The 13,075-nt window shown below is 34.1% G+C and overlaps 1 protein-coding gene across 1 annotated transcript in view; it reads left to right on the top strand.

The window, feature by feature from the left end:
- Pgm2l1 (phosphoglucomutase 2 like 1) overlaps positions 1-13,075 on the top strand; it is a 61,566-nt gene that overhangs the window by 42,423 nt on the left and 6,068 nt on the right. Inside the window, exons 7-13 of the mRNA XM_046441956.2 lie at positions 1,517-1,706; positions 2,008-2,105; positions 3,394-3,574; positions 5,366-5,459; positions 5,766-5,895; positions 6,337-6,526; positions 11,700-11,833. Coding sequence (XP_046297912.1) covers positions 1,517-1,706; positions 2,008-2,105; positions 3,394-3,574; positions 5,366-5,459; positions 5,766-5,895; positions 6,337-6,526; positions 11,700-11,833 — 1,017 coding nt within the window. The remainder of the gene's footprint in view (positions 1-1,516; positions 1,707-2,007; positions 2,106-3,393; positions 3,575-5,365; positions 5,460-5,765; positions 5,896-6,336; positions 6,527-11,699; positions 11,834-13,075) is intronic.

The raw sequence follows: 13,075 nt of genomic DNA, 5'->3' as shown, positions 1-13,075 counted from the left end.
TGTCTAGATTACAAGTGATTTGAGAGACAGATGGTGTGGACCTTATTCAGGTCTGGATTCAAGTAAACCAATTGTATTTTTGAGACATTTGGGGAAAATTTGAGCACAGATAGGGTACTGAATAATATTAAGAAATTATTGTGGATTGGGGAGCCTTGCGATATAGCTTAGTTGGTAGAATGCTTGCCTAGTATGCAGAAGTCCCTAGATTCAATCCCCAGTACGACAAAAAAAAAAAATTGTGGGTTTTGTTTGGTGCAATAATGGTATTATGGTTACGTTTTTAAATTCTAAAGCATTTGTAAAGTAATTTGATGTCTTGCATAAATGAAACTAAGTTGACAGAATGTTGATAAATGTTGAATTGAGATGATAAGTATATTAATAGTAGGCATTCTTCTTATGTATATTTTGAAAATTTTATTTTACTTTAATAATTTTATTTATTACAGAGAGTGGTTAATAAGTAGTTGGTAAGAATGTAGAAAGTTTTGCTATAGAAGAACCAAAGAAACTGTGACTGGATGTTAATGGGAATGATGCAGGAGGGAGGGGGTGACTAGAGTGATAAAGTTCTTGAGTGAGAAGAGATGGGAACCAGAGCCAAAGTGGAGCACTGACCTTTGAGAGAAAGAAAAACACTCTGTTGTCAGAAGAAGGAAAAGATATGTATGGATGCTGTTAGATTATGGATTAGATGTAGAAAGATTAGGAAGTTCTCATCAGATGGCTTCTGTATTATGTTTGCATTAGGTAAAGGGAGAGGAAAAGAAAAGGAGAGAAGAAAAGATTTTACACACCGTTTTAGAGAGAAAATAGTAAGCTTTTTGAGTAACAAAGTAAAAGTGCCTGACAGTGCTGAATGCCCTTTGAAAGTGAAGCTCTTAACCCTTTTGTGAGATTTACTCTAGCAGTAAATATATTGTGCTATTTTGGTACAAGTCTGGAAAAAGGTACATTGTTGGGTTCAACACAGGGTAAGGTATTAGAGGATCAAGGTATCCAATGTGAAAATAAAAGAAGGTAATTGAAATTAGATGCCTTGGAATTTAAGCTGGACTGAAAGAAAAAAAGGAGTCTGCAGAGAATAAGAAAGGCCAGTTAGGAAGTTCTTGTGGTGGATCTGGCAAGAGATATATAGCGGCTTGGGTTAGGATACTGGTATAGCATATGGAAGGAAGCAATCCAGGTTAGGAAGTTGAATCACAAAGGAAGAATGTAGTTGAATTAAAAATCTTCTGAAATTTACTTTAATACCACATAGTTTAAAAAAAAATCTTACAGGGCTGGGTTTGTGGCTCAGTGGTAGAGTGCTTGCCTAGTGAGGCACTGGGTTCAGTTCTCAGCATCACATAAAAAATTAAAGATATTGTGTCCAATTATAACTAAAAATATTTAAAAATATATCTTACAGCTCTGCTGAAGGCTTTAATCACTTTTTCTCAAATTTAAGTGTTTTGAATTACATCACAGGTGGCAAGTTTTATGATATTGATTGGTGATTTTTACCTTACAGGGAATTAAACTCAAAGACCACCTTGAAATTTGTGCATACATCCTTTCATGGTGTCGGACATGACTATGTGCAGTTGGCTTTTCAAGTGTTTGGTTTTAAGCCTCCAATTCCAGTACCAGAACAAAAAGATCCTGATCCAGACTTTTCTACTGTTAAATGCCCAAATCCTGAAGAAGGAGAATCTGTACTGGTATTTTTCTAATACTTAAATTATTACTAGTTTATTAAACCATCAGAATAAATAGAACTTATTGACAATTTAGACATTACTTACAAAAGCAGAAACCATTGTAGTTTATATCATTTAAATTACACTGGAATATAATTGTGTTTTGTTTGAAATCTCTACTACTTCTAGGCTACTTATTTTAAACTTAACCAAATTGTATGCCTTCTAAAATTCATATCACTAACATAGTGCCTACATTTAGGAATATTAGCATTGATTCAGATTCTTCAATACAATCTAACTTTTTGGGTTACTGTTTCAGGAACTTTCTCTGAGACTGGCAGAAAGAGAAAATGCCCGGATAGTGCTAGCCACAGATCCTGATGCAGACCGACTGGCAGTGGCAGAACTTCAGGCGAAGTAAGTAGAATCTGTTATTTGATTAAAAGCTTGAGCTATGAGGGGTCGAGACTATAAAACACAGTGGTTTTGACCATTGTAGAGGGCTTGACTGGCATACGTGAGGCCCTGATTTCAACCCCAGCATCACACACACAAAAAAAGCTTGAGCTTTGGAAAGCAATTTTTAAAAACAAAAACATCAAAAAAATTAAGTCTCACAGGTTCATTGAAAATAGGAAAGAAAATAAATCTTATATAACTCCACTATCCATATAACTACCTAAATCAATACTTCAACATTTCCTTTTTTTCTACTCAAATAAAGATGTATTTGTTCATATAAAATTGTGAAATTATGATCATACTATATGTAGTTTTATATCTTAATTATTTTCTATACCAATTATACTATGAGCATTTTTCTCATTCTTATATAATTGTTTGAAAATATTAATTTTAACCACAGCATATTTCAACAGGTTGCTTTATCAATATAATCATTTCCTAATCCTTGTCCTTTGGATTGCTGTATATTTTCACCATTTTGATATGACATGTCTTCACAATTTTTTCTCATTAAGTAAAAGAATAAAATTAGCCTTGTAATAATCTTCCAAAAGACATTGCAACCTGGAGTAGTGGCATATGTCTGTAATCCCAGCAACTCAGAAAGCTGAGGCAGGAGGATCACAAATTCAAGTTGAGCCTCAGCAACTTAGCAAAATAATCCTGTCTCAAAATAAAAAATAAAAAGGGTGGGGGGGTTGGGGTTGGGGCTCAGCTGTGGAGTGCTCACCTAGCATGTGCAAGGTGCTGGGTTCAATCCTCAGCACCACATAAAAATAAATTTTTTAAAAAATAAAGGTACTGTGTCCAACTACAACTTCAAAAAAAAAAACAATTTAAAAAAAAAAAGGATTGGGAATATAGCTCAGTGGTAGAGTACCCCTGGTTTCAATCCTCAGTATAAAAAGTAAGATGGGGGGAAGAGAGAGAGAAAGATTGATTGGTTATAACTATCCCTACCCTAAAGATCCCAGGTCAATTATAAAAGAAGTAGTAGTAAATATTTTCTCAAAAGTCCCATATTATAAAACTGAATTGGAGCAGGTTGTATTCCCTGTTTTTGTGATAATGGCAGAGTGTATCCTTGTGTTATAAATAAATAAAAAAGAATAAAGTTTTTTAAAAAAGTCTCATAGCTGTAGGATTTTCCTATCTGAAGGATGATAATTTGTAGGTCTTGGAGTCAAGAAGTTTTAATGAGAAGCTGGAAAGGTCTTGACTTGGAATTTTCTCTCTACAGTGGTCGTTGGAAAGTCTTCACAGGAAATGAGCTGGCAGCATTATTTGGATGGTGGATGTTTGATTGCTGGAAGAAAAATAAACCAAGAAATGCTGATGTGAAGAATGTTTATATGTTAGCCACTACTGTCTCTTCTAAAATTTTGAAGGCAATTGCACTTGAAGAAGGATTTCATTTTGAAGTAATAAATAATATCTGTGTGCTACTTTTCTAAATATATTCCTGTATATTAAAGGCACCCCACCAAAACTGACATTTCATTAATTCATTTATAATCTCTTCATTTTTTAAAATTGCTGATATTTGCTTAATATTTTTATAACTTAGACACCCAGAGACAAATTCATCTAGTATGTGAATTTTTAACTGAGACAAGATTTTTTCCAAAAATTACGTTAGCACATATTATTTCATACAACATCTGGTTTGCAGATGGAAAATCTAGTGACCTCATCACTAACACAGACTTCACTCCAAAAGCTTGTAAATGCCATCAATCCTTTGTTTAGATTCTTCAAGCACAGTATTAATAAACTTTTAAGTAGACTTCAAACTTGCAAACAAAAATCCATTGGTTCTACATAATAATAATAAGAAGAAGAATGACTTTGTATCAACCAGATCATTAATGTTTGTGAACCGCAAACAGTTAAGTAGAACAGTTTTGTAACTACCTGGACTAAAACCAGCTTTATTGCTTTTCCTCTACCATCTTTGCCAGGTGTCAGTAACTAAGTGTTACCCCCAGGCATTTTCCTTGAGTCATACTCAAGCAACAAGTCTCAGTAATAATTGACTGAGTAAAAGAAAATTGTACTTGTTTTTATGAAATACAGCTTTTAATCTTAGACTTTCAAAAAACACCGATAGCAAAAGATACTGAAAATTTATTCAAGCCTAAAATTCTGAATTTCAATAGTTTTTTTGTTTATATCTATAGCAAGAAAAGTAAGTGCACAAAAGAAAGAAAATAACATGATTCTAAAGATCAGTATTATAAATTTGTTTTGGTTTGAGGGGATTGCCAGAATTTTTATTTTTGGTGAAAGTAGAAAAGTGATTTAGGAAATTTAAGTTAGTAATGATGAACCCCAGAATTAGTGTGCATATGTTGACTCTAGAACGCAGCAGGTCTTTAAAGCTCATCAGATGAAAGTTCCCCGAACATAATTATTAATGAATGACTTGGTAACTGTCTTGGTGGTTTTATTTAGGTCACAGTGTTGTGGAAAGGTGTACTTGTTTCAAGCATAGGTTGTGATAATGTATTACTTGGGGAGACTAAATCAAAACCTTCACAGGCTCTCTTATGTTAGTGACTGTAGTATGGCTTACAGGACAGTTGTTGGGAAGCAGTGTAATTGAAACGTACCTCCATTTTGTATATGCTGCATCTTAGGCAAATTTACTTAATCTCTGAGCCTCTCTTCTGACAACAGTGTTTATGAACATTAAAAAAGATCATGCTTTGGGGCTGGGGCTGGGACTGGGGCTCAGCGGTAGAGCACTCACCTGGCATGTGCGAGGCACTGGGTTTGATCCTCAGCAACACATAAAAATAAATAAATAAAATAGATAAAAATTTTTTTAAAAAAGATCATGCTACTATAGTGCTATTAAGTACCTATTATAGTATTTAGTAAATAGTACTAATAGTACTTAACAAATAAATATAGTACCTATGTTTCAGATAATAATATAGGTATATATTTATGTTACTTTGTAACTTTATTGTCGCACATATAAATATGGGATATATTTAATATAAATCATCTAGTACTGTACTGTATCAATAGTAGACCACCAGTAGTGGTAGTATGTGTGTTTATGGCCCTTTATGACTATATGTCTACCACTGTATAAATCATTGTGGACCAAAAAGCCTAATAGAAGATCACTACTCAGGAATTATGTGCATTTATTGATAGATTTTTCTCTGTGTTTAACTAGAGTATCTTCCTCTGCATTTCAGGAAACATTACCAGGTTTTAAATGGATTGGAAGTAGGATAAAAGATCTCCTGGAAAATGGGAAAGAAGTCCTTTTTGCATTTGAAGAGTCTATTGGTATGTAGTAAATATTTAAATCTTTGAAGTTTGATTGAAAACATTTTTTTAATGTGACAATTCTGTAGAGAGGAATTTTTGCCATCTGGCTTTATATTTTAAGTTGTAAAAACTGCAGAGAACTCAGAAATATGTAAATGCATGTCTCATCAGGAAAAGAAAAAGAACATAAAGGTCTTCTGAATACATTCAGTATTGATGGGTTTTATCTGTTTCTAGGCTCTTAAAGTCACTGGTCCTTCTGAAGAAATATGAAACTATGGGTTTAAGTTTTCCCCTTTTCTAAAGATGGTTTTGAATCCCCAGGTTTTCTGTGTGGAACTTCCGTTTTGGATAAAGATGGGGTAAGTGCAGCCGTTGTTGTTGCTGAGATGGCATCTTACCTGGAAACCATGAGTATAACATTGATGGAGCAACTGATTAAAGTTTATGAAAAGTAAGTTCATATGCTAGATCTTTCGTTCAATTTTTTTTTGTCCTATCCATAGTTTTCTAAATTTGTTTTTGTTTTGTTTTGGTTTTTGGTTCTGGGGATTGAACCCAGGGGCACTTAACCACTGGCCACGTCCTCTTCCCCACCTTTCTTTTAATATTTTCTTTTAAGATAGTTTCTCACTAAGTTGCTTAAGGCCTCAATAATTACTGAGGCTGTCTTTTGAATTCACAACCCTTCGGCTGCAGCCTCCTGAGCCACTGGGATTATAGGCACAGACACCACCATGCCTGGCTGCTAAATTTGTTTTTGAAGAACAGTCAACATCCTTTTATAAAAAGCATTAAAATTCTACAAAATATTCTAATAGGCTTGTTTTTATTTAATGTGTACATTTCTAAAGTTATCGGAAATCTGATTTTAATACTTTAAATCTTTGTACAGATATGGTTATCACATGTCAAAAACTTCATATTTCTTGTGTTATGATCCACCTACCATCAAAAGTATATTTGAAAGGCTTCGCAATTTTGATTCTCCGAAAGAATATCCAAAGTTTTGTGGGACATTTGCTATATTGCACATACGGGATGTTACCACTGGATATGACAGCAGCCAGCCTAATAAAAAATCAGTAAGTACTTTTTAAATTTATAACATTGACAAAAACTTAATGGCTCATGTCACCAAAAAGTCCAGAGATGGGTTTTACATGAGGCTCAATCCTGTTTCCTCATGTTTCCTAGTTTATTATAAAGGAAACAGTTTAGGAACACCAAGACAGAAGAGATGCATAGGGCAGGGAAGGTATGGAGTAGGATCTCATGCCCTTTTTAGGTACATCACCCTCCCAGAAGGTCCATGTGCTCACCAGCCTGGAAACTCCTGAAAGTACCTGTTTTAAAAAATATATATATTTTTAATAATTTGTAATAATTCATACTATACTAAAATAGTAGAAGTTCAGGCCTGTGAGTTTTTGGGACTAGGACCCATCCCTAGAGTAGTTTTAAGTGACCAAAGATCCTCATCAGTCCCCAGGTAATCATCTGGAATACCTTAGGGAAAAGAGTATGAGGATAGAAAGAGGAAGGTAGAGACAGTGAGAGAAAAAGAGAATGTACAGTGACACTAAAACAATGTTGAAAATAAAGTCTTTCTAAAATCCAAGAATTGCAAAGTGTTTATACTACTTTTTTTCTTTTTCTTTGAAAAAAGAAAAAAGTATTTCTACTTTGGGGTGTGGAGAGTACGGGGGATGTTAATCAAGGACCCTTTGACCACTGAGCCACATTGCCAGCCCTTTCTTGTCTAAGTTGCTTAGGGCCTTGCTAAATTGCTGAGGCTGGCTTTGAACTCATGATCCTCCTGCCTCAGCCTCCTGAGTTACTAGGATTAAATGTGTACCCCACCATGTTGGACTGTCCTTCTAGTTTCAAGTTCTCTTTTTAACTTTACTTCTGGTATCTCTAGCCAAAAAGAATAAGTTATAATTTCAAATATATATAATTTATGTATTTCTTTTTTCTTTGTTAAATTATATTTTTATCTTTTTTCTGATTTCTGTATTTTTGATCAAGTTTGTTTTCTTAGTTTACCTTTTCTTCCTCTGCTACAGGTTCATACCTTGCCATTATTTAAGATTTAAGGCAAATATGTCCTCCAGGTCCCACAATCATATACCTTCCTCCACATGATATGTGTCATTTTTTTTTCTATTTATGTTACCATTGTGTTGTGCATGGCAGGTCCATTTCTGAAGGACCTTTATGCCTTTCAAAGCTCCTGCCAGTGGGATAGGTGCTCAAACAAACACTTACATACAAGAGATTGCTGATCATATTCATTTTGTTGTTGTTATTTTTAGGATGATTATTAGCTTAAATTTCCATTTGTAATGCTCTGATGTTGTCAGAAGATTCTGGGACATAATGTATTTTGGGAAATTTGCAGCTTCTTACATAGGATAATACTCATATTCCTTATAGATAGGCAAAATTAATATTGTTTAAAATGAGCATATATACCAAAAGCAATATACAGATTCAGTGCAATTCCCATCAAAATACCAATGACATTCTTCACAGAACTAGTCCTAAAATTCATTTTGGAACAATAAAAGATCCAGGGCTGGGGCGGTAGCTCAGTGGTAGAGCACCTGCCTTGCATGTGTGAGGCACTGGGTTTAATCCTCAGCACCACATAAAAATGAATAAATAAAGATATTGTGTCCATCTACAACTAAATAATTTTTTTAAAAAAAGACCCAGAACATCTAAAGCAAATCTAAGCAAAAAAAAATGCAATGCTAGAGGCATCACAATACCTGACTTTAAATTATCCTACAGAGCTATTGTAACAAAAACTGCATAGTACTGGCATAAAAACAGACCCATAGACCAGTGGCACAGAATAGATGACACTGAGACAAACCTACACAGATGCAGTTATCTGGTCCTTGACAAAGGCATGTTGGAGAAAAGACAGCCTATTTAACAAATGGTTCTGGGAAAACTGGTTTCTCCATAGATAGAAAAATGAAGCTAAATCCCTGCCTCTTGACCTGCACAAAAGTCAACTTAAAATGAATCAAAGTCCTAGGAATGAGACCAGAAACTCTGCAACTCCTAGAAGAAAATGTGGGGTCTACACTCCCAACATATTGGTTCAGGCAAGGACTTTCTCAATAGAACCTCTTAAGCTCAGAAAATAATACCAAGAATTAATAAACAGGATGACATCAGATTAAAAAGTTTCTGCCAAATATATTAAAAATTGTTCAACATCTTTAGCAATTAGGAAAACGCAGGTCAACACTACACTGAGATTTCATCTCATTCCAGTTAGAATGACAGAATATAAACAATTATAAATGCTGGAGAGGATCTAGGGGAAAAGGAACACTTTTACTCTGTTGGTGAGATTATAATAATTTACAATCAATGGAAATCATTATGGAGCTTCCTCAAAAGACTAGAAATGGAATAACCATATAACCCAGCTAAATTACTCTTCAGTGTCTATCCTAAAGTCAGCATACTACAGCAATAGTATTCTGTGTATGTGTGTGTGTTTGTATATTATATATTAACTGAATAAAATCTTGACTTTTCTTTTCTCTAATGTTTCTATAGTCTTTGGTATGATTTTTTTCTCTTTCCTGTCTTTAAATTTATGATTTTATTATTTGAGGTGCTTTTAAACTCTTCTGCTCTTATGGTAAAATATGTTTTTAGTAGCACAATTCAGAATAGCCAAACTATGAAACTAGCCTAGGTGTTCATCAGTGGATGAATGGATAAAGAAAATGTGGTATGTATACACAATGGAATTTTATTCATCCATAAAGAAGAATGAAATTATAGCATTTGCAGGAAAATGGATGAAACTTGAGCGCATTCTGTTAAGTTAAATAAACCAGACTCATAAAATCAGAAATCATATGTTTTCTCTCATCTATTAAAACTGGAGAGGAAAGAGGAAAAGAAAGGTTGGGGAAGAGTCATGAAAATCTAAGGGAGACAGGTAGAGTAGAAGAAGAGGACTAGGGAGAAGGAAGAGAGGAGGGGAAAGGAAAATACTTAAGAAGTATATTTACCAAATTATATTGTTATATTGTTTGCATGTATGAATATGTAACAATGAATCCCACTATTTTGTATAGTTATAATAAGCCAATAAAAACTGTGGGAAAAGAATACTATCCATATTTCATTTTTTGCAGATTTATCCAGTCAACAAATATTGGTTCCTAGTTGTCAATATTCTGAGTATGTGCACAGGCATATGTGTGTCTTTGTGTGTTTGTGTATTTCTCTTTTTTATATATTTTTAGCTGTTAATGGACTTTATTTTATTTATTTATATGCAATGCTGAGAATCAAACCCAGTGCTTCACACATGCTTGGCAAGTGCTCTACCACTGAGCCACAACCCCAACTCATGTGTATTTCTGTCCTTGTAAATTAACTGAATAAAATCTTTGACTTCTTTTTATTTCTCTAATGTTTTTATGCTTAGTCTTTGCTGTGATGGTTTTTTCCTCTTGTCTGTCTTTAAAGTTTAAATTTATTTAAACTATTTAAGGTATTTCATCCCTTCTGCTCTGACGCTCAGAGCTTTGTAGGATAGGTAGCATAGATGTTGTTATCCCCAAGATTCTTGGTAAGTGTGGAAGACTTCCTGAATTCTCTCTTCACATTTCAAATTGACATTCATCTGTACATTCATTTATAAAAATCATTCTGTGCTGCAGCCAAAGGTACACTAGAGATACAGTGATAGCAAAGGCATGCTTGCACTTAAGAAATGAGTATAGAGGGGCTTTAGCTCAGCGGATGGAAGTTGAGAGCATTCTGTTGGATGGAAGAGCATAGAAAAGACCTCTTACTGAGACTCTACTGAGTTCTCAAGTATAATTAGATGTTACCCAGATACAGGAGGTGTAGAGCCTGTTTCAAACAAAGGAAGCAGTAAGTGCAAGGCCTGACAGCAAGAAGGCATGTCCTCCAGAAAACCACAAGTAGTTATTTGTAACTGGAGTGTAGGCTGAGAGCAAGAGTGGCCTGGTGAGTGGGTTACCAGGGCAGAATTCCAGGCAGACAGATCAGTTACTAAGCTGTTTCAGCAGTCTTAGTGAGTGATGTTAGTGGCCAGAATTTAATATAGTAACAATGGTGATGGAGAGAATTGAAAAGGTGAATTGAATGAAGGATATTATAAACAGGACTTGATAGTTAATGGTCTATGAGTGAAAAAGAGGAGCAAAAGATCTGTTTTAAGCATCTGGCATATCATAATGCATTGATGGAGAGAGGGTTCTTTAGGCCAGGGCCAGCACTTGGAGCCCTGAGGAGAAGTAGCATTGGCAGCCCCTCTGTTGTAGGACAACAGCACAGTCCCCTCGAGATACTTCAACAGGTTAAAGTGTGAATGAGAAAGAGTACCAGCATTAATTCATATATTCAATGTCAGTAAAACTTCATTTCTTTTTTAAAAATACAGTTTTTGTCAGCACCTAGTACATTCTTTTGCATATCCTCTAGGATAACGTATATTTATCTTTGGAGGCCATAGATTAACTGTCATCATGCTTTGCAAATGCAGAGGTGCTTTGGAACAGATACAGCTTCCACTTTTTGTTTTACCACTTAGCTAGTTGAGCAGATTGTTTACTCTCATTGAGCCTTGTCCATAAAATGGCAATTATACTGACTTTGCAGGATTATTGTTGAAGCCTGGAGATCATGTATGTAAAGTATATAAACCAATGCCTGGATTATTATAAGGGTTCACTTAATGTGTTTATGAATTATTATGGTAATCTTTTGTATTTTCATTCTTTTAATTTTAAAAGTTTTATAATTATGGTTAAAAACATAGAAGATTGGGGCTGGGGATGTAGCTCAGTGGTAGAGCGCTTGCCTAACATGTGAGGCACTGGCTTTGATTCTTAACACTGCATATAAATAAATAAAATAAAGGTCCATTGACAACTAAAAAATATTTTTAAAAAAACACAAAAGATTTACTGCCTTAACTATAGTTAAGGGTACAGTTAAATTATCTTAAGTATATTCATATTGTTGTGCCACAGATCTCTAGAACCTTTTTACCTTGCTAAACTGAAACCCATTAAACAACTCCCAGTCTTTATTCCCCTAGCCCCTCACAATCAACATTCTACTTTCTGTTTCTATGAATTAGACTAGTTTAGATGCCTCATATAACTGGAATGTATTTTATAATTCTTGAAAAATGAATTTAGATACCAGATGTAATTAAGCTGTTGTTGCAATCTTGCATAGGTGCTGCCTGTGAGTAAAAACAGTCAAATGATTACTTTTACTTTTCAAAATGGATGTGTTGCTACTCTTCGGACAAGCGGTACAGAACCAAAAATAAAGTATTATGCAGAGATGTGTGCTTCACCTGACCAGAGGTGAGAATTGATTTATTAGATACATATTTAAAAGCTTTTTTGAGATATAATTCACATACCATAAGATCATCCACTTAAAATGTATGATTCAGTGTATTTTAATATATGCAGAGTTTGTGTGGCTATCACTACTATCAATTTTAGGATCACCCCAAAAAGAAGCCCCATATTCAATAGAAATCAATTCCCATTTCCCTCCCTCACAGCCCTAAGCAGCCACTAGTCTACTGTCTTTCCCAATAGATCTGCATATTCTGGATATTTCATATGAATGTAATCATACAATATGTGGTCCTTTGTGATTGGCATCTTAGCATTGTTTTTCCAGGTTTATCAGTGTTAATAACATGAGTTAGTACTTTATTCACTTTTTTAAAAAATGTATTATTTTTGCCCCGAATAGTCCATTCTGTGGATATACCACATTTTTAATCCATTCATCAGTGGATGTTCAAATTATTTAAATTTTTGCTTATTATGAATAGTACGGTTATGAACAGTTGTGAACAGCTATTTGTATGTGGATATATGTTTTCATTTCTCTTGTATATATATGTAGGATTGAAATTGTTGGGTCATATTACTCTATGTTTAACCTTTTGAGGAACTGTTTCCCAAAGAAGCTGTATTTTGCAGAACTGAATATCAAAGTCATAGTAAATTTCTATTCTTGAGAAGATTTTCTAAGCTTTAATTTATATATAATGAGCCTAAAGAAATGATCAATAAATAATGTGTTTGTTGCCAAATATTTGTTTTCTGTGTCCAATTTGGTTTGACACAATCTGCCTAGTTCATTTCTTTCTAAGGGTACAAATTATGACTATGTCACAAATTGTTAACATGTTTAATAAACCAAAGACTATTTAAACTTATTGAAAATAGTATTAACTTTGTTGTTAATGACCAATGTATTTTTTGAAATAGCCTTCAGAACCCAACCAGGGCACATTATTTTGTATTTTCCTACATCTTTGCCTTAAGATTTTATTTCCACCGGGGGAGAAAAAAGACCTCCTAAAGTCATTCAGAGAAGTATTTAAAGTTAACCAAATCAGGTAATGCTATATTTGGTTAAAAACAAAGAATGGATATCAAAGTAATAGCTAATTTATTGTATAGCTGATAAGATGACTGTGAAGGCTGTTTGAAAGAGGCTCCTCAGTGACAATTTTGAAGGGCTTACTTGTAAGTTTATGTATCTGTTTTTTAAAACACTCATTCTTCTGCTACCAACAACCT

The sequence above is a fragment of the Marmota monax genome, unplaced genomic scaffold, assembly GCF_021218885.2.
Source record: "Marmota monax isolate L192 unplaced genomic scaffold, Marmota_monax_Labrador192_F-V1.1 WCK01_AAM20220418_F8-fsc00068, whole genome shotgun sequence".
NCBI classification, from domain to species: Eukaryota; Metazoa; Chordata; class Mammalia; order Rodentia; family Sciuridae; genus Marmota; species Marmota monax.
The sequence above is the reverse complement of the archived record's forward strand: the minus strand, read 5'-3'. Positions and strand labels throughout refer to the sequence as shown.